A 24,652-nucleotide genomic window follows, 5' to 3' on the forward strand; every position below is an offset into this window, starting at 1 on the left:
ACAAACCCTATAATAATGTCTACACAGTATGTTTTTTAAATTTCGTTAGTTGCAAGGATTGCCCAAGACAATTATTTTCTCAACCTATATTTTTATCTGACCACAGAAAGTACCTTGATTCCGAATTTATACCTAAATGTTTGGTTTTCTGAACTTAGCCTACCTGGAAGTCCTGAAACTTAACGTGACAATTTCGGAAAAGGACTTTTTAGTAATACACATCTCATTTGCTCTCATTTATTTTTATTACAAAGGTATAATGTGCACAGTTGGCGGATCGCTCCGCGCGGACGCATGACACTAAAATTAGCCACATAAACATTCTCCAAAATATCTAATAGATAATATGCACTTGCAAATGTGTGACTTGATGACTTCCCAGCAGAAAGTCCCACTGTTGCTTGCCATAAGGCCCCGCTTTGACCAGTTATTCGTGTAAAGATAGCCGCTTACCTCCTCGTCCTTTTATGACAAGCGACAAAGTGGGATGTTGGACTAGACTTCGACACGTGGACTTCTAGAGTTAGACCTAAGTTAGCAAAGATTTTAACAGATTTACTGGTTCAAATGTTATTAAAAACGTCAAATTTCGATGTAATTATGACTTAACCCATTCAGAGGCTATCAAAATCGTTGCCAGAAAGTGGCATAGCGGCGGTTAAATTGCATCAGGGTCGCCTTTACAAATCACTATCAGGTTCTTTTGCAGCTGGTTTTCTGTCTGAGGGTAGGAACAGTCCCAGAGCTGCCCCGGCTGAAACAAATCCTTGTTGTGAGCCTTTGAAAATCAGTTATATATAAAAGTACCTAGGTATGTAATGTACATTACGATACAAGCGCAAAAAAGATGAAATTCGAAAGGAGTGGGGATTTTAAAACGTGATCGTACGACGTTTTGCAGTAAATATGGCCCTTGGAAGTAGTGACATGACATGCAGGATTCGATTGCGAAATAGTGCGGAAGCACCGTATATACAGGGTGTATTTTGATAGCGGGTCAGTAAGGCCAGCTATGAGATCCCGTAGTCCTACGTGAAAATGGTCTAAGGAGACCATCCATCGATTTCCAATTGATGAAAAATGGCATTTCAGATTTTGGAAAAAACCTACAGGATGCGAGAAAAAGGGCATTTTTGACAAACTTTTATTGACGCCAATCGATCCCATTCCTATCCAGGATCAAAAGCTTGTATTGTAGGGACCAAAAAAAATTTCCGGCTAGAAAAGTCACAAATCGCGAAAAACTTTTCCCATACAATTTGTATAAAAAAAAATCCACATGGTGTTTTTATGATGCCAATCGATTCCATTTCTATTCAGTATCGATAGTTTCTTTGGGCTCGACTTGCGGTAATGTACTGAAGAGCCACAAATTGAAGAAAACTTTCGACATTTTTCCCATAGGTACTAAAATGTAGCCATTGATTTGTGGGTTTTTAGTGCATTGCCGTGAGTTGATCCCTAAGCAAATATTGATACTGAATAGGAATGGAATCGATTGGCATGAAAAAAACACCTTGCGATTTGTGACTTTTCTAGCCGGAATTTTTTTTGGTCCCATACAAGCTTTTGATCCTGGATAGGAATGGGATCGATTGGCGTCAAAAAAAAAAGTTTGTCAAAATGCCCCTTTTTCTCGCACCCTGTATGTTTTTCCAAAATATGTAAATGCCATTTTTCATCAATTTGAAATCGATGGATGGTCCCCTTAGACCATTTTCACGTAGGACTACGGGATCTCATAGCGGCCCTTACTGACCCGCTATCAAAATACACCCTGTATATACTGAAAATTTATATTTCCCATCACTAGTAAATTTGATATCATGTACCGATGCTTACCGAGTAGAAATACGCCTAGAAAAATGAGGAAATTGGTACAATTGTTCAATAGTTGCACTCCAATAATGTTGAAAAATATGAACGAAACAGCTCTAGCGAACATCATTGATAAGCCGACAGCCATCGCCCTGTAAAGAAAAAGGGCCATCACCATTTAAAAATAAAATAATTATGCACTAAAAACCTTGCGGGGTGAGGCGGGCGCGCACGGTGCTGCCATTGGTCATTTCAAATAATGGCGCGCCTTTATGATTAGCAGTAGGGATGGGAATGGGACATGTCTATTATAGACAATGGTACCGGTACCAGTACTGTGGTGAATTTGTTTTGCAACAAATTATAATATTATAATTAAATTATAATAAGGCCTAGTTACCCTTCGGGTTGGAAGGTCAGATGGCAGTCGCTTTCATAAAACTAGTGCCTACGCCAAATCTTGGTAGTAGTTTCCAAAGCGGACCCCAGGCTCCCACGAGCCGTGGCGAATGCCGATGCCGGGATAACGCAAGGAGGATGATGATTGTGATAGCATCTTAATAAAAATCATTCTAGTAACTAATAACTAAACTGTGCAATTTTACTTACGTTTACTAAGTTAAATTACCAACTAAATATTCTAAACTAATCAATGAACTAAATACCACTACAGACTCTACAGATTCTAGATAATTATTCACTATTACAAATCTGCTTTCTTTTATATTTCATAAAATGGTAGCACATGGTACGAACGGCAGTACGAAGTTCCCGCAACAGACATAAACTAACATGGCCCCATGCCTAGTCGTTTACGTGAAAGGGATAGCATATCACATTGTTAACTCGGCAAAAAGGGATGGACGCGCCTCGGCGCCGCTCAGCACAACCATATTGACCAGTATAAATAAATGAACTCCGCGGATAATAAACAATATTCAACAAAATAATTAATTTGACTTAACTGTGGAATGTTATTCCATCTTTTTTATATGTGGAAGTGTTAGAAGACTTGCCACACCACTTTATGTTGTAAGAGACCATTGTTTGCAACCAAATTTGATTATTTAAGATTTTTTCCCGAGCGGACACGGACACTTAGCGGGTCGTATACTTGGGCGCTACTGATCGGTGTCGCACGCGTTCAAACTTTTATAAACCTGATTTGTCGTATGCTTGGTGACCGCGAGTCGCCCTGTAAGGGCCGTCTTGTTGACTAAAAATAAATTAAGTGAGAACATATCAGGCTCCGTAGCCGAATTATGTATATATCACAACATCCACTGCATAAGCACATCAGGCCCCGTAGCCGAATGGCATTTCTCCGACGCCAAACGAAAGCGATACGCCGCTGGCTCTGTCGCGCCAATACGCAAGCGCGATAGAGATAGATATCTACTAGCGCTTCGTTTCGTGAGCGTTTCGTGAGCGATTGTGCCATTCGGCTAGCCACCCTGGGCGGCGTATCGCTTTCGTTTGGCGTCGGAGAAATGCCATTCGGCTACGGGGCCAGCTCCGAACATTTAATTTAAAAAGTATTTTTTTACGGTTGCACCTTACGCGGCACTGTTTTTTATTACACCTGCATCCGACAATTTCGAGGCATGTTTCTGCAGCAACAGGCAACGTTGCGGGCAAGTAGGCTCCCAAATCCCAATTGTTACAGACTTTCGTCCAGCCACAAGTAGAAAATAATGGCAAATTTTGAATTGGGTTTAGTTGACCCCATACATGGACACCTTGATATACCTATAACCCTTACAAAAATGGTGCAAGGCAGCTTTTGTCGGTGAAATGCTGTTAATTTGGCGGTCTTTTTTGGTTAATAACTATTTTCGGCACTCGTTAACCAAAGTACAGGACGCAGATCTGGAATAATAAATATGTCAAGTAAGAATTATCCATAAATTATGCAAATCATATAGATAACTACTATTTCACAAGATGTATGTATTAGGATCAGATGTATATATCTGACCTATCATATCAATCGATCATTTCATGTAATATAAATAGTTAAATTCAGACTATATAGGAGTATGTTGTTTAATTTGAAGTACTCTAAATAACTACACTTTTTGAGAGCTTTGAGTACCTTTACCTCACCTCATCGAATCATACAAGCTGACCCGTACCGTACATCAAGATCGCCCTGCCACGTCACTTTCATTATTTTTTATCTCGCGTTTCGTAATATATTTATATAACAAGCTATTTTTTTTTATAAACTGTATAAATGTGGCTTTTTATTGGTATTTATTGCTTTTAGATATATATTGTGTAGAAAGAACAAAATAGGATAATGTTAAAAAAAATTATCACATTTTTAATATTTTTTAAAATTTTTGTATTTTTTTTAATTTTAAGTACATTAATCACTAAAATAGCCATAAACTACAATGATTACGGCTTTCGTGTGTTAAAAATAGTGATTATACCTGAAATCATTGACAAAACTTATTGAAATGAGCATTCAAATCACCCTATCGGGCGATGTAAATTATTTTTTATCACTCATCCTATAATATATTTCTATAACAAATTATACATTTTCTAAAACTAGATAAATGTAGCTATTAAATAATATTTTTTATTTAGAAAAAACCATTACAGTTTTCATAAAATGTGCAATAATATGTATAAAAAAAAATCTCGTTTTCAGATTTTCCCATTTTATTTTGTATTTTTGTTCTAAAATACATTTTTTTTGTTCCAAAAATGAATTCCTCGTCCTTCATTTATCCGAAAATGATATATTGCATGCCCTATTTTGTATAGTTTTAGAGAAATATGGTTTCAAAGGAAGCGCGGAGGCGCCAGCCTTCCCCCCCTCCTCCCTCCTAAATTAAGGGGGGCTCTCGATGCCTCCCGATCTTTATCTACTCAGGGCCACCCAATGAACAACTGTGCCAAGTCTCAGTGCTTAATCATAAAATGCAGGGTTCCCATACAAGACATAGCAATAGCGTCCCCAGTACTTGCCTCATATAAGTCGGGAACAATTCCACAGCATAGCTTGTACACACGCCCATGCACACGACATTACACATCATGCCAAGGAAAGCTCCAATACTCCAGTCAATAGGTACCACGTTTATTATAAAGGCCAGGGTGGACCCTAGTAAGTGGATCCCGATATACATGAACTTCTTGCCGAAGTACTTGACGATGATAACTGCGATGATGGAGATGGCCGTCATGATGAGAGCGTAACTGGAGATAGCGATGAATGTGAAAGGGACAATGGTGTCGTCACACACTGGACTCTGAAAAAAATTCAGTCAGTTTAAAAAAATATACCCATCCATCCGCAGGTTTTTAAAATGGGGGTATGCTAAGCCGAAGTGAGTTTGAGAAAATTTGCTTAGGTACAGTCAACCAATGAGGAGACACACTCAAAGGTTATGACAGAGGGCGCCATCTTATTTAGCCCATTGCACAGATAAAGAATTTCATAAGTGAGAGCGAGAAGAAGATATTTAATTCTCTCTCTCTCACACATATGAATGACAGTGACAGGCCTAGACACTTGCACAGGTGCCGCCTGCAATGTCGCCAATGCACAATGTCAGTGTGCCTCATTAGAATCGTAGGCCATTGTAGAACCATTTCAAAGTAAACGCTCTAAGGCACTTCTATGGCAAATAAACCACGGCGTCAATAAGACAGGGTTCTAGAGTGGCCTAGGATTCGATTTGGTTGACCGTAATACCTACTTATTAAAGAAAATATTTCTTACAAAAATAACCTATTATGTCGGAACCTATGTAATAACTAGTAATAAGTACATACAATTATTGTCTATTCAGGTTAAAAAAATCCTAAAGACCAACCATTTTGAAATTAGAACACTATGGTTTGTCTATAAATGCCCTAAACTTTATGTCTTCTTACCTTAGCAATAGAACACAAACAGTAGTTGTTAACAAAACTCGCTCTAGCGGGACTGTAGTCCAATTAGGAGTGCCACAAGGCTCAATTTTAGGTCCATTCCTGTTTTTGGTTTATATAAATGATTTGCCATATATAGTAAAAAACTTTTGTGAAATAGTACTTTTTGCTGATGATACATCACTGCTTTTTAATGTTGACCGAAAATCTACGGATTACAATGTAATTAATAGCACGTTAGCTGATGTACTGCAGTGGTTTACTGTCAACAATTTACTTCTTAATTCTAAGAAAACCAAATGTATTCGATTTTCTCTGCCGAATGTTAAACCAATCGATACAAAAATACTTTTGAATGATGAATGCTTAGAGATGGTAGATACAACACTGTTCCTTGGTTTAACATTGGACAAAAATCTACAATGGAGTCCTCATATAAAGAAACTAGCAAGCAAATTAAGTTCAGCCGCATACGCCGTTAGGAGAATCAGGCAACTGACTAATGTTGAGACAGCTCGCCTAGTGTATCATAGTTATTTTCACAGTGTAATGTCATACGGTATTCTGGTTTGGGGCAAAGCAGCTGACATACAGACTATCTTTGTATTACAAAAGAGAGCCATTCGTTCTATTTACAACTTAGAAACACGTGAATCAGTAAGAGAACTCTTCAAAGAAATTAATATCTTAACTGTAGCTTCCCAATACATTTATGATAGTATAATTTATGTTGTTAAGAATTTAGACTGTTTCACTAAGAATTCTGATATCCATAATTATAACACTAGAAACAAAAATAAGCTTGCCATAAAGAAGTTTCGTGTCCGTAAAGTACAGAAGTCATTTGTTGGGCAATGCATTCATTTTTATAATAAGTTACCTGACACTGCTTTGAGATTACCCCTCCCAGCTCTTAAGAACTACTTAAAAAAAACATTGATGTTAAAGGCTTATTACAGAGTCGAGGACTATTTGACAGACAAACATGCATGGCCCGAACCAGAAACTACAAAAAACGAATAGCAATTAAAATAATTGTATTATGTATAGAGGACACAGTTCAGATAAGAAAGCACATCAAATATTTTATATTTTATGTTGTGTAGGTAAATTACATATTTAATGATATTGAGATTCATATTATCTTTTTCTTCTGTGACAATTTGATATGTTTTCTCTGAAGAAGAACGACGTATTATTAAGCAATAATATAATTTATTGAAATTAATTTCCATAGAGTACCTAGTCTGTTCATATTCTTTGATGAATACTTTTGCATGTTAAATTGTATCTTGTTATTTAATGCATGTTAATTATAAGATGTAATGTTATGAAAAGAAGTTGCCCGCCGAGTTTCTTGCCGGTCCCATAGTGGATACCCCCCACCCAACTGAGGGGGGACTGAAATCTTCTCGAGGCTGAGGCGTAGGGTTAGAGCCGGCGTAGCTTTATTTGACGTTCATATGCGCATTGTAATATGCCTACTTGAAAAATAAATATTTCATTTTCATTTTCATTTTCAAAACCATGAACCAATTGTAAGGATACTAAATGTTTCTCTTACCATGTCAGTAAATGTATTGTTTTCTGGGTTAGTTTGTACATCTTGAACTTGAAAAATATCACAGAATCTCATGTCAGACGTTCCCAAGGTTTTATAAGTGTTGAACACTAGCGGCATCCACACGGAGAACGGAGGTCCTCTGCAATGATATTACTACCTAGTTCGTTGTTAACAAATAAATGGTAGGAAGCCGAGGTACCTATTCATTTTCAACGCACGATTCGTCACTCGAAAATCTGTAGAAATCATAGCCCGTAGCCAAGAGCCTTTCTGTCAATCGTTCTTCCGTATTGGCGCGATAGAGCCACGTAGCCTCAACGATTGTACCTTTGGCCCTTTGGATCACAGTTTGGCTAGAGGACCTTATTATCCACACAACGAACTGATAACAAGTTCCGTCATCAAGCAAAAATAAAACATGTATGTACCTAGAGATGGTTTATAAACTCACATGCAGTAACATGGGACACTAACAGCAAAAATGAGTACAGTTTTCTTGATGTACTTTCTATGAAATAATGGAATAGTTTGGTTCCATACCGATTGAAAGAAATTAGAACTCTTCGTTTTGTTCTCATCTTCATTCAGGACTATTCGTTTTACCTGTAACGATAATGAAATATTTTAAAATACATATTTGAGGTTTATCTCGTCGTAAGGTCCTACATGACGTATTTAGGATAAATTCATTTCGATTAAATTAAAAGTAAGGTGACGAACCCAATCATGGACAGTTTAAGAAAAAAATTCGCCAGTTTTTGATATTTCACTGATAAATGTAAAAATTCTACTGCCAAGCGTGTTAAATCTTGAATGTCCTATCCTTCTTCTACATTGCAAGCGTATTGCAGAATAGATACTCCTATTGGTTTCTTCATAGTTAACAAATTAAAACTAGGTGTTTTTTCTCCAATTATGGACGGCAGTTCTCCAGTAATGGATCCCCCATTATGGACAGTGAAATAAGTTTAAAATTTTACTTTTAAAGCCAACTGATACGCAATGAGTCAATTTTATACACCATAAATACAATTAGTTTGGGTTATTTTAACATAGGATTGTTTCTTGTAAATTTTGGTTTTGTAAATTGTTCCTTGTCCATCATAGGAGGTAGGCAGTTTTTCGGGTCCAGTAATGGACACTTGCAAAATAACATCATTTCTTTATATCTTTGGAGCAACAAACTAGTATGTTTTATTACCTTATCTCATGCTTAATGCAGTAAGTAAAACGCATTCAAGATTACACCGTGCGTTATTTTTTTATTATTTTATACATGAACTCATCTCTCTTAGCAACATTACTAAGAATTCGTCTTGATATTTTTTTCAGTAAACTGGTGAATTTTATCTTGTCTCCAAATCCTTCAAAAATAACCGAATTAATTGAAACTTCAAAATTAAACAGCTCTACAACTCTAGTTTATGGTACATAGCCGTCAGTTTTTAGAAACGTATTTTAGATACTTATTTTTAAGGATTTGTGTTTTTTTGTCCATAATGTCCGTCCATTATGGGGTATTTTACCTTATATTAAGTTGGAACAAAGGAGAATGGGCATTTTGTCCCAAGACTGTATACTTACTGATGGGACATAGATCGTTTGAAAAGGCTTATTAATAGCATTATTTTGTTGTATGATCACTTGCAGGGACTGAGTTATTTACAAAAAAGTGTGGTGCATAAAATCTGTTGTTTTACAAAACACTTGTTATGTTAGCTAGTTCTGATATTATTTATATGAAATAATACGAGAAATGCTCTACTTCTGCACGCCACTACTTACGTTTAAGTACGCATAGGGCTAGAATTAACTAATAAAATATATGCATTAATTAAGAATCCTGCTACTCGACACCAAAAGTTAGTTGTATACACACGCCGTATATAGCATTTAATAGACATTTTTATAAGGTATTTTTTTTAAATATAATTATGCTTGCAATCAATTGCTTGCAGGGGCCCAAATAAATTGTATTTTTGTTAACTAACTGTGCCTAACGGTGCTTTCATTGTTCTACTTAACAATAGATGGAGCTACGTGTACCCAAACACAGCATAACCCTAAACAAGAAAAGTTCATTTTATGTTTACGTAACTAGAAAAGTATTTGATTTTATCAAAATATTGGGTTGGCACAAAAGTAATGACACACACTACAAAACTCTATACATTTCCTTTCTTAAGTTAATTGTTTTCGATAATATTCTAGTATGTTGTAGAACATTCTAGGTACTTCTAATGTGAGGGTATATAAAGCCGCCCTCGTGATTGTTTTAGTTAGATTGAAATAAAATGGACGAGCGACAAGTTCGAACACTTTACTTATACGAGTACTTGTTAGGCTACAGTGCGCGGGCTGCGGCTGACAATATCAACACTGCATTGGGCGCTGGAAGTACAAGCCATGCCACGGTGTCCAGATGGTTTGACCGTTTTAAATCAGGAGACAGGAGCCTTGAAAGTCAGTCACGCTCAGGGTGACCACCTGCATTCAATGATGACGATTTACGCCGCAAACTACAGTCGAATCCTGATGCTACTACTCGTGAATTAGCGGAAGCACTAAACTGCAGTCACCACGCTGTGGAATACCATCTGCATGAGCTTGGGTATCGAAAAGTTTTGGCTCGATGGGTCGGTACCCATCGAGCCAAAACTTTACCGACGCCAGTCGTGCAGTCCGTGTCGCCATCTGTCAATCACTTTTGCTGCGACCCCGACGTAAAGAGTTTTTGACTGATCTGGTTACGGGAGATGAATCATGGATTTATTATGAGAACGATACACGTCGTGCTTTTTGGCTGCCTCGAGAAGAAACGCCACCAACTCAACCGAAGCTGAGTCAAAAGAACCGCTTAAAAGTTTTGCTTTGTTGTTTCTGGGACTCGCAAGGCATGCTGTTTCATGAACTATTACACAATGAAACTGTAAACGCTAACAAATATTCAACACAGCTCACCGAACTATCTTCTGCTATCAAGAAAAAACGACGAAGACGAGCCACTGTAATTTTACTACATGATAACGCTCGACCGATCATGTCGCATCTACCGTTCGCCAACAGCTGCAGAACTTGGGCTGGGAGACGATACCCCACCCACCTTATTCTCCAGACCTCGCACCATCAGACTTTCATTTGTTTAGAGCCCTGAAACGACATTTGCGGGGTAAACAATTCAATGATTTCCATGATGTACAGGTGGAGTTGAACAACTTTTTCGAGGCACAGCCATCACAGTTCTGGGCGAAAGGCATCCAAACTTTGCCGGATCGTTGGCAAGAAGTCATAGATGCTAATGGTGATTACATCATCGACTAAGCTTTTTGTATTGTAATAATAATAAAAAATAGCGGGCTACACGGGCGGTTCTACAAGGCCCTCACGAGACCAGATGTAGATCTGCTCGCATCGGTGAACTGGTTACGATTCGGTGACCTCTTCGGAGAAACCGAGGGTTTTGCCTGTACAATTGCGGACGAAGTTATGATGACGAACAACTACCGGAAATATATCCTGAAGGACGGTACGGTCGACATTTGTCGGGCATGCCGCCGTCCCGGAGAATCACTCAGGCATATTATTTCCGGTTGTTCTCATCTTGCTAACGGCGAGTACTTGCACAGACATAATCTCGTAGCCAGGATTATTCACCAGCAACTTGCTCTTCAATACGGCCTTGTGAACCGCGAAGTACCGTACTACAAGTACTTACCTGCGCCAGTTCTCGAAAATGGTCGTGCCACGCTCTATTGGGATCGATCTATTATCACTGACAGGACTATTGTAGCCAATAAGCCTGACATTGTGATAATAGATCGACTGCAACGCCGGGCAGTGCTCGTTGACATCACCATCCCCCATGATGAGAATCTCGTGAAAGCCGAGAAGGACAAGTCCAGTAAGTACCTAGACTTGGCTCACGAGATAACCGCCATGTGGGATGTTGAATCAACGATCATTGTTCCGATAGTCGTTTCAGCGAACGGTCTCATAGCGAAGAGTCTCGACCAACATCTTAAGAGACTCTCGCTAGGTGGCTGGATCAAGGGCCAGATGCAGAAGGCGGTGATCTTGGACACAGCGCGGATAGTTCGACGGTTCCTTTCTCTGCAGCCCTAACCACCGGCAGCTTGGGCCCTGCCCCGCTGCTGGCGGCACCCTAGGTTAGGTTTTTTATAATGTGTTTATATGTGTTTTATATTGTTTTGTATGTGTTTTTGTATTTTACTTTTATATTCATATTATAAACAGCCTAGCCTAAGAAAGAAAATAAATACTGATAATAAAAAATATAAAACGTAAACCAAGTGTCTCATTACTTTTGTGCCAACCCAATAAATAAATAAATGAACCTCTGATATAGATTTTGTGTAATGGTTACATAATTTAATTGATTTAGTAGCTTTTGGCTACGCACTATTTGACTAGGCTAGTTTTTGGTCAACTTATTGTCTAGAGTGGCTAACAAATATCGTATCTATATCCGTTTTAGTAACTAAGCAGATTTTTTACAACTAAGGAATGTTACCAGTGTTTGACAAAAATGTAGCCTGCATAATGCAAAGTTAAGGATGCGATGTTTAAAATGAAGTTACATACATCTTATTTTAAACAAGTTGGCCGCTTAGTTACTTTAGTAGTATACGGCAGCTACTAATATCTACTCTAATCTGCATCACGATCATAAAATATAGATATTTTCGGAATAAAAGTACAAACTCATGCTACTCTATATTTGTGCATAAGATAATGCTATTCAAAGTCCTACCGTCGTAATTAAAGCCGCCTGTGATATAAGCGTAAAAATAAAACCATTTGAGAGTCGGTCAACGGTATTTAGTACAAAAATTGTACTTATTAAATTCACCTGGATCTAAAAACTAGTTTCCAGTGACATCTAGCGATAAGTAGGTGAATCAAGATGTAATTAGTTACCGTTGATTAACTGAGCAGTTCCCGAATACTTTGTACATAGCCACGTCAGCAAATTTTAATTGATCCTATTTTATTACCAACATTTAGTAATATAAGTCGACTTTCGTAAGATATATACAGGATAAGTGTTGTAATTAGGAAATTTAGATACTAGAGAACCTTAATGACGAATTAAAACTTACTAAAATCTCAATTCATCAAAAAAATCTTGGTAACAAAATAGGAGTAATAAAAACAAATTTAACTTTTCCCTTAATTTTTGTACAAACTAGAGATGGGCCGAATACGGACTTTGCCGAATACGAATATTCGGCCGAACATTCGGTTCAGCTGTTACCGAACCGAACATTCGGCCGAATATTCGGTTCCACTGTATTTAATACCTGGCTTAGAGTTAAAAACTTTTCAAAGGTTAGTAATGGGTACTAAGGCTTTTAATAATATGTTCCTATAATTTAGTGCATAAGAATATTTTGATTTTTGTTTCTTTTCTTAAGCTACGTTATTTTTACTTTTTTACATAATTATTGTAGGTACTTATATTTAACGCATTTTTAACCCCCTTTGGTCCTTAGAATCCTGAAATAGGATGTTATTATCCCATGAATTACGAAACAATTTGCGCTATTTATTTACTTTGTTTATTCGGTAAATATTCGGCAATGTAACCGAACTATTCGGCCGAATACGAACATTGAAAAACTTGCCGAATATGCCGAATACCGAATATTTACCGAATATTCGGCACATCTCTAGTACAAACTTTTCGAGAACTGCTGAACTCATTTAACAGCCAAGATTTTTTTGATGAATTGAGATTTTAGTAAGTTTTATTTCGTCGTTAAGGTTCTCTTAGTATCTATATTTTCTTAATTACAACAATTATCCTGTATATATCTTACGAAAGTCGACTTATATTACTAAATGTTGGTAACAAAATAGGACCAATAAAAATTTGTTGACGTGGCTATGTACAAAGTATTCGGGAACTGCTCTTACTTAATGGTTTTATTACGATTCCTACAAGCGTTTGACCTCAGCTATATTATACAAAAAATAGCTTCTAAAAATACCTTTCTTGTGAAACATATGGCATGAGTATATACTACACTTACACTCTCATTCTGTTGAACAGCAGATAAAGAGTATGGCGATTTATTTGAACTTTAAATTATACTCTTTAAAATAATTTATCGTTAGCGTTAATATCAAAAACAAAGAGCATTTTATACTTAATGTTTTAAATAAAATGTGGTGCTCTTCGTCATATCGCATGTATTTGGCAAATTAACTACTTAAGTGATATAAGTATGTACTTTATTTTCTTTATGTCTTGGTCAATGCAAGTTATCCGAGGTTGATCCGCCCGCGCCCGCGACACAGACAGAGAGCGGGTGAGGCGGGTAACGGGCGGTAGCTTTTTTCGTAATTCCTTAGTTTGCGTATACGCTCACACACAGCGGGCGTGCGCGGGTCGGGCGGGCGCGTGCATTTCATGGACTTTGTATTTATTTACAAAGTTTGTATCCTGTTTCGTGTGAAAATTTGTGTCCTGTTGTTTTGTTTGTTTGTATTTGTATCGGCGTTTGTATTTATTTACAAAAGGCAATGGACGTAAACGAAAAAATTATAGAATGTGTTCGAAAACACAATTGTTTATGGGAGCCAAAGAACCGGCACTACAAAAATGCAGTTATGAAGGCCAGACTGTGGCAAGAAATTGGAGGGAGTTAAATGAAAATTGTAAGTACACTTATTTCTTTTATTGGCTATTAAAATACCGTACAAATTTATCTCTCACTTGAAAAGCTTCATTAGAGGATCGTCGATTTGTCGGATTTACCGGTGTTATTCCTGTCGCAATAATAGGTTCTGCGGCAACCAAAAGATCGATGTCATTATTTCCTCGCTTGTCAATAATATAGTTATGTAAGCACGTTGTAGCTTTTACCACGTCTATTGCAGTTTCAACTGCACATTCCATTGGCCTCCTATATACCCGCCATTTATGAGTCAATATTCCAAATGCATTCTCGACAACCCGCCTTGCGCGACATAGTCTGTAATTAAAGTTGGTCTTTTGAGGATCGTGCAGACTCGCGGCTCTAGGGAAAGGTCTCATCAAGTAAGGTTTCAATCCAAAACCTTCATCTCCAATCAGGACGTGAGGTACGGGGTCCGTCGTTCCAGGCAGCGGTTTTGGAGGGAGTATGATGTTATCATGAATATATTCGTGATAAAATGTTGAATTTTCAAATATTGCGCTATCGCTATGGCGGCCATAGCTACCTATGTCGACTGTAATGAATTTATAAAATGGATCTACTATTGCTAGTAGTACGATTGAAAATATATTTTTGTAACAGTAGTAATTTGAACCACTGTTTTTGGGGCATTTTACATTAACATGCTTTCCGTCAACACTCCCAATACCATTGGGAAAATTCCAAATTTGTCTATAACCGATCTCCGACTGCCTCCAAGTTTCTTCCGTTGGCGCGGGCATGTATTTTGGTTGCATTGTATCCCATATGGCTTTACAGACTTCTTTGACTATATTCGAAACGGTACTGCTCCCGAGTCGAAAAGAGAACGCTATGGTTTGAAACGAATCTCCAGTTGTTAGATACCTGAAACAAAACGTAAAATACCGAATTATTTATTATGTTTTTTATTGCAGGTGAGGTGATTAAAAAAAAATGGAAAAGCATGAGGGATGGCTATATGAAATATAAAAAACAAATAAAGGGCACTACAGGAAGTGGAAGAAAGATGATAAGCTTTGTGTGGGCTGCTCAACTATCATTTTTGGACGACAGCATCAGTCCCAGGAATACCACATCCAATATTCCTGAAAGCACTAGAATCACAACAAATACTATTGTTAATTCGCCTATTTCGCCAGCGACGACACATGCTACGGAATCTACAGATACAGATCGCGAATCTCCAACACCTGGTACCTCTACCGATCCAGATGTACCTATGCGTCGTTTTCCTGAATTATCGAACCATCCGATAGAAGAAACACCTACAATTCGTACTTCAAACAAAAAAATCAAAGATACAGACGTTAATGAAATGATAGTAGAATTTTTAAATAATAAAACAAAGAAAACAACACATGACGGTATTGACCATTTATTTTTAAGTTACGCTCAAACTTTTAAAAAATTATCCCAGCGCAAGCAGGCAATGCTAAAAGTGGATTTAGCTAAACTGTTTTCTGACGCCGAGCTCAGCGAAATGACTGCATCATCATCATCACCAGCCCATATAAGTCCCACTGCTGGGCACATTCCTTCTCCTATGCAGGGGAGGGAATGTCTTCGGTCGCTGAATATGTTCAGCACCTGTCTCCGGCATATTCAATGATATCGGCAGCTTCAGAGAGTTATACACAAAATAATATATACAATAATAACACTAATTATGAGTGCACACAGAATTTTACAGCAATAGAACAAAACGTGCCATATTCATTGGTTTCAGATGCAAGACAGTCTTCATCAGATCACCTTTTCCTTCCGTCAAATAATAATACTAATAATTCTAAAGACACACAAAATTCTTTTATACCGACAGAACGACGCGTGCCATATTAATTGGTTTCAGCAGTCTAGATCTAAAGTTAACTATTTGTAATTGTTAATCGTAATATGTAGGTGCATATATAAATACTAAATGCTGGTGCAGTAACGTGAACTTTCCATAAAAAATGTTCAATGTCATCACTGTTTTCTCAGTGGGTATGTTTGTTGAGATTACATAAATAATTATACTTTGTTTTTTTTTTTATTAATTATTATATTGTAATGAAAAGTTTACGATATTGCCCACCTTAACGCAAAATAATTAGCGATACTAATTATGTCTTTAATCTTATGTTTATTAAAACTACCTATAAGTAGATTTTTCTATGATTGTTGATCTCAATAAATGTAATCTTGATCTGAATTATTTGTATCGAATATTAAGTGTACTTACTACACTTAATATTCGATACAAATAATGCTTTTAGTGAGAAACTAAGTAAGATAATTATTATTGTAGAACTTGAACTTTTATTACTTGAACTCTATGTTGATTTTTCTATGAATGTTGATCTCAATAAATAAGTAAGTACACTTATATTCGATACAAGTAATGCTTGTAGTGAGAAACTAAAGTAAGATAATTATTGATCTAATAATAATAAACATTACCTTAAACAAACTGCAAGCTTTTCTTTTGTAGAGATTGCTGGCCTCCAATTTGTATCCTGTTTGTGTATTTTTGCACTCAATGTTTCGTGTAACTCTTCAAAGGCTGCCTTAGACATGTGAAAATATTGAAAAAATCTATCTTCATATGTTTCCAGTTCTCTACACAGCCTGTGGTACTCTCCAAAAATTAATCGTTTCTTATTAATTTCGTGAACCCAGATTTTTTTTCTTTTGCGAACTTTATTCCGCAATAGAAGCAGAAACAATAATTCGTCGTCTGTGTCCGTATCTTCTGACATCTTGGTGCAGACTGGCGACTGCCGACGATCGATGGCGGTGAGAACCCGCGTCGGGCCCGCGGCGGGCCCGACGCGGGCCCGCCGCGGGCCCGCCGCACCCGCGCCCGCGCTCTGTGTGAAGGGTTTGAAAAACGCACCCGCCCGCTAGGACCCGCGGCGGGCCCGCGCCCGCGTTAGATGTGTGGTGTCCTAGGGTTAAGATTTTTCAATTTGGCGACCCCAGTGATATATCAGTCTAAAGTCTAAACATTTTCAGTAACAGATTAATAAAAAACTCACATTAAATTCATCCATATTTCGTCCATTGTTTACAGCGAATATTTTTTTCAGTACTTCCAAACCTTTGTCATGTTCACCTTTTGAAAAATAAAACTTGGGACTTTCCAGAATATAACACTTGAAAAGAATGTAATTGAGAAGACTGAGGAAGGCGATGATTTGGTTGAACAGTCTCCATGGCCGGAAGAAAATATTCAAGTATGGTACGTAGTAGGAAAAGCGAAGTAGCAGGGTTGGGTATGCTATCCCTAAAAAAAAAAAAACGTATTGAATGCAATATATGAAGACCAAATCATTTTCGAAAGTACTGGCCTGGCTTCTACATCAAATTGACCTGCAACCAAAAGTAAAAGTCCATAGATCTACATGGATACAACTTAAGTAGGATAACTCAGTCAGTAGACCTACTGGTACAGTTGAAGAAGGTCGACTGTTTCACGCTATCAGGAGACGGCCTCTCTAATTGATAAAGTTCGAAAAGAAATCAGTATCACAGCGAGATATAGTCCTAGTCTTTTTCTACTAGGCCTACCACAGCCTGTCATTCATTAACATTAGACCTTACCGCATATGACAGCTTGGGCCACCATGATCCCTGTGGTAGCGTACAAGAGGAACCGTGCCCGGTGTGTCTGTAAGGTGCTCTCCCCAAGAAGTGTGTAAATTACGGCATATGTTCCACACCCACTGAAATAGATTTTAATGATTTCAATCTTTGGTTACGAACTTTTCTTGGAATAAATTTCCCAATTCTATTTAGGATAATTGCTTACGTGGTTCAAGAGTTCATCAAATTTATTAGGAATAGGCAGGTACATGATTTTGCTTTGAGTCTACAGCGTTAAAACTTTTCGAATCGTGTTCAAACTTCTATACCTAAGATACCTACCTACTTACAGGTGGGTAACTTTTCCTGCAGCTGACTGTAGGTACTTAAATAAACTTCGAATACTCACAATATAGCCGATATAAACTTGGTAATGGTCAGAAATATCCAGTGATTAGCAAAACTGCATAAGAAGGCGAAGGCAGCCGTGCCAAGAATTGTGATGTGAAGCGTATACAGACGCCCACGCGTGTCGGCGAGGTAGCCCCAGAAGTGGGCACTTATGATTACTCCTGGAAACATATTTATCTAATAAATTTAATGACTTAAAAGGAAAATTTTAATAATTCTTCAAGAAGTCAAGGGTTTGCATTTTGGATATTTGCGTCCCACCCAAAAATGTAAGAGGTACCAACTAAATTAATCACTGTTAATAGTTAATCAAATTAAGGTAGGTAACCCAGAGGTTATCTGCCTTCTCTTTATTATCAATCAACATCACACAATGATAAGTAGGTAAGGTACCATCCCTCCATTCATCTCTATCAAGCTAAATTACCATAAAAAAGTTAACCAACCCACGACAGGGACAGGGACCCATGATACCTTTCTTAAAAAAGACATCAAGGGCGAGGTAGTAATAGCTAGCTGCCACGAAGATCCCTCCACTGAATACCGATCTCTGCAATGGCTGCTATTATATAATTTATAGTACATTACAACAGAGGCCTTTCTCAAACATGGTATGAAATAAATAAAGTCTACTGAAAATAGTAACTTTGGATGGCTGTATCTCCTAAACGGTGCGTCAATTTTTTTTTGTATGAAAACGCACCCAAAATCAAAAATTGTCTAGGGCCCGTACCAGTTGCAGTCGGCACGTCTATAAAGCCCCTTATAGTTTTTTTTTAATTGGCTAAATACCTGGATGTTATGTCACAATTATCTGTGTTTGGAAATTAAAAAAGAGGACTTTGCCGGCCTTGGCCTGCAAGGTTTGTATGAAATTCCATTATCTATCAATCGTCCTATCCGCACCTGCAACGTCATACTTCGCTGCCAATTATAAGGCACATAACATCAATATTTCATACCATGTTTGAGAAAAATATATTACTATCGTAGGTTACACATTGATGAGGATCGACACTCGGTACCTACTTAAATTACTAATAAAAGTTTAACAACAACCAACCCAAGACAGGGACAGATCCAATGATGCCCTTCTCGAAAACGCCAAGGGCAAGGTCACACTGACTGGCTGCTACGATGATGCCTCCGCTGAATACTTCTGCAATGGCTGCGATCAGAGAGTACACACTAAGGATCAACACTCTGTAGTTGTATTTGCCGAAACCTGTCAAACAAATATCGATGTTTTAATTTAAAAAGTCCTTATTTAAGTATATGTATAAATTGCTTAAATAAATAAATTTATTTTGTAATAGGTCCTGGAATATTAGATTCCTGAAGTAAGTATTTAAAGCGTCTTTATTAATTAGTTATTGCATAAATGAATAAAACAAATAAAAAACATAATAAATCTACTTAAAACTAAATACCTAACCTACTTATAAATAAAAAATTTGGCCTAAATCGCCGTCAATGGGCAAGGTACCCAGTATTTAAAGTAAGTAATATGTATAAGAACTCGCACATGCAGGCAAACTGTTTATACAGTTTTGCAGGAAACGGTAGCTACTAAGATACTATATTATGTTTTAATAATTCAAATAAATAATAATAAAATAAATATTGTCAGATCATTTAATAAGTATATCAAACTTTGACATTCTGTTGCGCCACGTCGATAATATTTAACTGCCTACTGGAAGTTGAATGAAAGTGATGTATTAATTATCTAAATAATTGCGAAATGACAATGATAAAAAAATACTTTACCCGTTAGAACTAAAGCGTCTTCAAAAACAACATATTCTTCTTTTTCCATACTAACTTCAGTTTTATTATTTACACAAGCTAAGTTAGACATGTTATTGCTTGTATTTTGTGACATTTTAATTACTTTATATAATTTAAAACTGAATTAATACACAACTTATCATTTCAACGCTCACGCCATTATTAAGTAGGTATCACATACGAGTAGTTAGTGCAAATATTTAAAATTGGATAATTTATCTACATGTTGATAGTATACACGGATAATTAGGTGCCTATGTGTCTATCATAAATTATCTCGTCTTCAACATGCCTAGATACTTCATGAATAAATATAAGTCCAATAGACAAATCTTCCATAGAATACTATCTAAGGATTCATCAATTATTTACAGAGTCAGTCTGCAAGTTTCATATTATTATGCTGTTTTCGATTCTGATGATACCGCATAAAATGAAGTGCGTTTTCCTTAGGGGATACATGTTTTCTATTAAACCAGTTTATTTGTGTATAATACCTACAGTATAGGTATTATTTAATTAAAGTTGTTTGCTCTATACTTATTCCCTAATTTTTCGAGCAGTTATCGCCGCTCATAAGCATCATCAGGGAAGCCACCTGAATGTACTAGAAATGATGAAAAAAAAACTGCATTTTGCCTAAAACTACCGCGCAAACTTTGACTTGGATTTCAAAGTCAAAATCAGTCAAGTATTTGACGGCACATATCAAAATATATAGTAGGTATATGATAGGTGAATTTAGGAAGTAAGAAAAAGGTTGTGATACACTTGTAGAACCATTAAATTTATTTTTTTATTAACTCGACAACAGTTAACACACTAGTTTCGTAGATAAATTAATTGTTATTAACGTAAAGAACCCCCCAAGGTTACCACCAAACTGCCTGTTACCGAATTTAGTGTTCCTATTGTTGGATACATCTAGGCTCCGGACATTTTTGTTTCCTCCTAGTCGCGATTCTAGACAATATTTATTCCACGCAGCTGAAGTTTACCACATGCGATATTCTTCACAGTCATTATTTCTACACGATCTTGACTCTACTTAGTCGCGACAACTGAAGATTACCACATTCGTTATTCATCATAGTCATTACTTCTACACGATCTTGACTCTACCTAGTCGCGATTTCACACAATATTTATTCCACGCAACTGAAGTTACCACATTCGTTATTCTTCACACAATTATATTTATATAACACTTGATAGAATGTAATTGAGAAGACTGAGGAAGGCGATGATTTGGTTGAACAGTCTCCATGGCCGGAAGACGATGTTCAAATATGGTATGTAGTAGGAGAAGCTGAGTAGCATTTAGTGTTGATTTATCGGATCATACCTATCTAAGTACATATACTTAATACACTATTCAGCACTAATATAACTCCTCACAGGGTCGGGTATGCTATCCCTGAAAAAATTAAATATTTAGAGTAGCAAACGAAGGTCGAAGACTGAATAATTTCTGCAGTTATTAAAGTGCGGACAGTAGGTGCCTAACTAAGTATGTAATCAAAGACTCTAAAGTGAGTAGGTAACAACTTGAAAAGGATATCTCAAACTTAGCCCAGGCAGAGCGCGACAGATTCGCGCCCGCGAGATAAACTACTCTACGCCGCCTCTCTCAAATTATTAATTGAGATCAGAAGATCAGTACCTCCTGGGCATTTTCTTAAATTCATTAGACCTTACCACATATGATAGCGTGGGCAACCATATTCCCCGTGGAAGCGTAGGTACAGCAGGAACCGTGCCCGGTGTGTCTGCAAGGTGCTCTCTCCAAGCAGTGTGTAAATTACGGCACATGTTCCATACCCACTGGAATTTAATAATTAATATCTGGGCGACCGAGCTTCGCTCGGTTCTATTTTAATATATCACGTCTTTAGATAAAAAAAAAACTCTTATTAATACAAAAACAAAAAAAAAGACAAAAAACAAAAACTTAATTTCTGGCCGGGATTCGAAACCCTGACACCTACGATCTATCTGCGTACATTAGACCGACCTCGTGCGACTGAGCTACGCGGAATCGATACGCGCGCGGCGAAATTAAGGACCATATTTTACGTTTACAAATGCGAAAGAAAAACTCATGAAAACTCGAAAATTCGCGTTTTCCGGGATCTAAGGCTACGCTAGATCGATTTTTCACCCCCGAAAACCCCCACAAAACAAATTTCAGCGAAATCGTTAGAGCGGTTTCCGAGATCGTCGGTATATATAAATAAATAAATAAATAAATAAATATACAAGAATTGCTCGTTTAATAGTATAAGATGTACTTATTTTGAAAACGTACCGATGCCACCGACATTTATTTATTAAATATTATTTTACTTTTTTTCCTTACAATCACGAGCGTATTGAAAACCGTCGTATGAAATACGCACATTGATCATTTTACACACATCGTCTTCGCTCGCGCGCACAATACCAGCTCGAGTGTGTTGTTCAGCCTAGCACACTTGTATCTCACTATTATTTATTTAAAATACCTACCTACTCGTACAGGAATGTTTCCTATACTAAATACTACGCAACTATGCATTTAATACTCACAATATAGCCGATATAAACTTTGTAATGGTCAGAAATATCCAGTGATTATTAGCAAAACTGGGTGGCTAGCCGAATGGCACAATCGCTCACGAAACGCTCACGAAACGAAGCGCTAGTAGATATCTATCTCTATCGCGCTTGCGTATTGGCGCGACAGAGCCAGCGGCGTATCGCTTTCGTTTGGCGTCGGAGAAATGCCATTCGGCTACGGGGCCTGCATAAGAAGGCGAAGGCAGCCGTGCCAAGAATTGTAATGTGAAGGGTATACAGACGCCCACGCGTGTCGGTGAGGTAGCCCCAGAAGTGGGCACTTATGATTACTCCTGGAAACATATTTTATCTAAAGTATTAAAAGGGAAACTTAAATAATTCTACAAGAAATAAAGGGGACTGCTAATTATGGAATTTTGAGTCCCACCCAAAATTTATAAGAGGTTTCCGAAATGATTCCAGTGGCCGGGTCCACACTGACCGAGCAGCATCGAGCAGAAAAGTAAACCAACCCAAGACAGGCACGGATCCTATGATGCCCTTCTCGATCACGCCAAGACCGAGGTCACATTGGCTAGCTGCCACGATGATGCCTCCGCTGAACACTTCTGCAATGGCTGCGATGAGAGAGTATACGCTGAGAATCAACACTCTGTACTTAGTTGTATTTTCCGAAACCTGTGAAAATAATTATAGAAGAAGTAGGTAAACGATTCTAAAGGTTTCAAATGGCGATTGTCTATCCTGCATGTTTGGCAGTTTATGGCGAACGACTGGGGAGTAGCGATCCCACGTACCCGAGTTCTCCTGGGTAGTTCTGTTACTCGAAAGGTGGGTGGGTGTTACAGGGCTCTCTGCGTCCGGCTTGCCTTGGCTGGCCGTCCAGAGGGGATTCGTTAGGTATGCCTATAATGCCCCACGGGTATGATTGTGTGTGTGAGTGGTTGTGTATGTGTGTGGTGTGAGCATGGTGCTGGTTAAAGTTACAGTGGTTGTAAGGTATGTATTATGTAAGCGATCAGGTGATGCCCTTCAGCAGCATTTCAGTTCACATAGAAATTAACTATAATTTGAGCTTATAATTTCATTTATATTTCGGTTTACAATTTGAGTTAATCTAAGATATTATCATAGGCGCCAAGCAAATATCTTATTTTAATTTTCAAAATGGACTAGGTATTTTTTTTCTTTTTTGGCTCAAGTCTCAAATAGGGAAATCATTCGTAAGTCTTCAAAATTAATTTTTGATTGATGAAAGTATGTATTAACGCGTAATTTAATAAAAAATAGTGTTATATTATCGAAATAATTTAATTCGAAGTTATAATAATTGATACATATAATTATTTACCCGCCAGAACTAAAGCGTCTTCAAAAACAACATAGCCTTCATTCTGAATATCAACTGCGGTTATATTGTTTTCACTAGGGAAATCAGTCTTGTCATTATTTGTAGTTTCTGCCATTTTAATTAGGTTTTAAATTTAATAATACATACAGGGTGTAAACCTAATACGGGCGAACCTCTTAACGGTGGTGAGTATAGGACGTATAAAATGTAATTAGATAACTTTTACTTAAAATTGAAATATTTTTTTTATCCATACAAATTAATTCGGCCCGCAACGTAATGCAAACATACTCCCGTTAAACGCTCGTTGACAGTTGTCATTGATTGTCATCGCAACCACGTTTACAGTACATTGCTGCTGAGATTTTTTTCAAAAATTCATGATGGGGTGAAAATTAAGAGTAAATCAAAAACAATATGGAATTATACGCCTGGTTTCATTTATCGCCCTTATTACGTTTACGCGCTGTATATGTAAAACTAAATTTAGACACAACTTATCACACTCACGCCATTACTAAAAATATCATATCCGAGTAGTTACTGCAAATATTTAAAATTTGCTAAATTAAGTACCTATCTACATTATAATTGTAACAGTAAATATGGGTATGGGCATATCATTAAATTATCTTTTCTTTAGCATACCCATGACGTATGTAACAAGTCTAATAGACAAAGAATACAAATCTTAAATGTATTACATATACCGCAACCCTGTTTTATAAATTTAGTTACTTACTTACTTTGTTGGCGTGACGACCCAAAGTGAGTCTTGGCCTCCAACACAAGAGCACGCCACTTTACGCGGTCCAGAGCGACCTCTCGCCAGCCCTCGTTAACGCCGAGTTCACGGAGATCTGCTTCCACTCTATCTGCCCAACGATATTTAGGATGGCCAGCGGGACGGCGTCCAGTTGGACAACCCAGATAGGCTCTCTTGACTGCCCGATCCTCACCCATCCTTATAAGATGGTCAAGCCAGCGGAGACGATGTGC

General features: G+C 37.4%; 3 protein-coding genes across 4 annotated transcripts; all 3 read right to left on the bottom strand.

Moving 5' to 3' along the window:
- Positions 1-223: 223 nt before the first annotated feature.
- Positions 224-20,080, bottom strand: LOC125229515 (synaptic vesicle glycoprotein 2A-like). 2 transcript variants are annotated; one of them, XR_007177410.1, is made up of 10 exons: positions 19,723-20,080; positions 19,016-19,177; positions 17,951-18,113; positions 17,560-17,681; positions 16,995-17,242; positions 7,725-7,876; positions 7,274-7,412; positions 4,908-5,084; positions 1,843-1,970; positions 224-754 (listed from the first exon to the last, which is right to left on the bottom strand). XR_007177410.1 is itself a non-coding variant. In XM_048134372.1 (10 exons), exons 1-10 carry the CDS (start codon positions 19,835-19,837, stop codon positions 681-683), a joined length of 1,587 nt encoding a protein of 528 aa, XP_047990329.1. In that variant the 5' UTR covers positions 19,838-20,077; the 3' UTR covers positions 224-680. The 2 variants fall into 2 exon arrangements, 1 of the variants encoding a protein (XP_047990329.1); XM_048134372.1 differs by having other exon boundaries at positions 4,801-5,084; positions 19,723-20,077.
- LOC125229516 (protein ALP1-like) lies at positions 13,960-16,749 on the bottom strand. The gene is made up of 2 exons (XM_048134375.1): positions 16,417-16,749; positions 13,960-14,841 (listed from the first exon to the last, which is right to left on the bottom strand). Exons 1-2 carry the CDS (start codon positions 16,713-16,715, stop codon positions 13,974-13,976), a joined length of 1,167 nt encoding a protein of 388 aa, XP_047990332.1. The 5' UTR covers positions 16,716-16,749; the 3' UTR covers positions 13,960-13,973.
- Positions 20,081-21,137: 1,057 nt separating the features above from the next.
- On the bottom strand, positions 21,138-23,768 carry LOC125229841. The gene is made up of 4 exons (XM_048134782.1): positions 23,658-23,768; positions 22,815-22,980; positions 22,521-22,634; positions 21,138-21,160 (listed from the first exon to the last, which is right to left on the bottom strand). The coding sequence occupies exons 1-4, from the start codon at positions 23,766-23,768 to the stop codon at positions 21,138-21,140; spliced, it is 414 nt and encodes a 137-aa protein (XP_047990739.1).
- Between the last annotated feature and the right edge of the window lie 884 nt (positions 23,769-24,652).

The sequence above is a fragment of the Leguminivora glycinivorella genome, chromosome 9, assembly GCF_023078275.1.
Source record: "Leguminivora glycinivorella isolate SPB_JAAS2020 chromosome 9, LegGlyc_1.1, whole genome shotgun sequence".
Classification (NCBI taxonomy): Eukaryota; Metazoa; Arthropoda; class Insecta; order Lepidoptera; family Tortricidae; genus Leguminivora; species Leguminivora glycinivorella.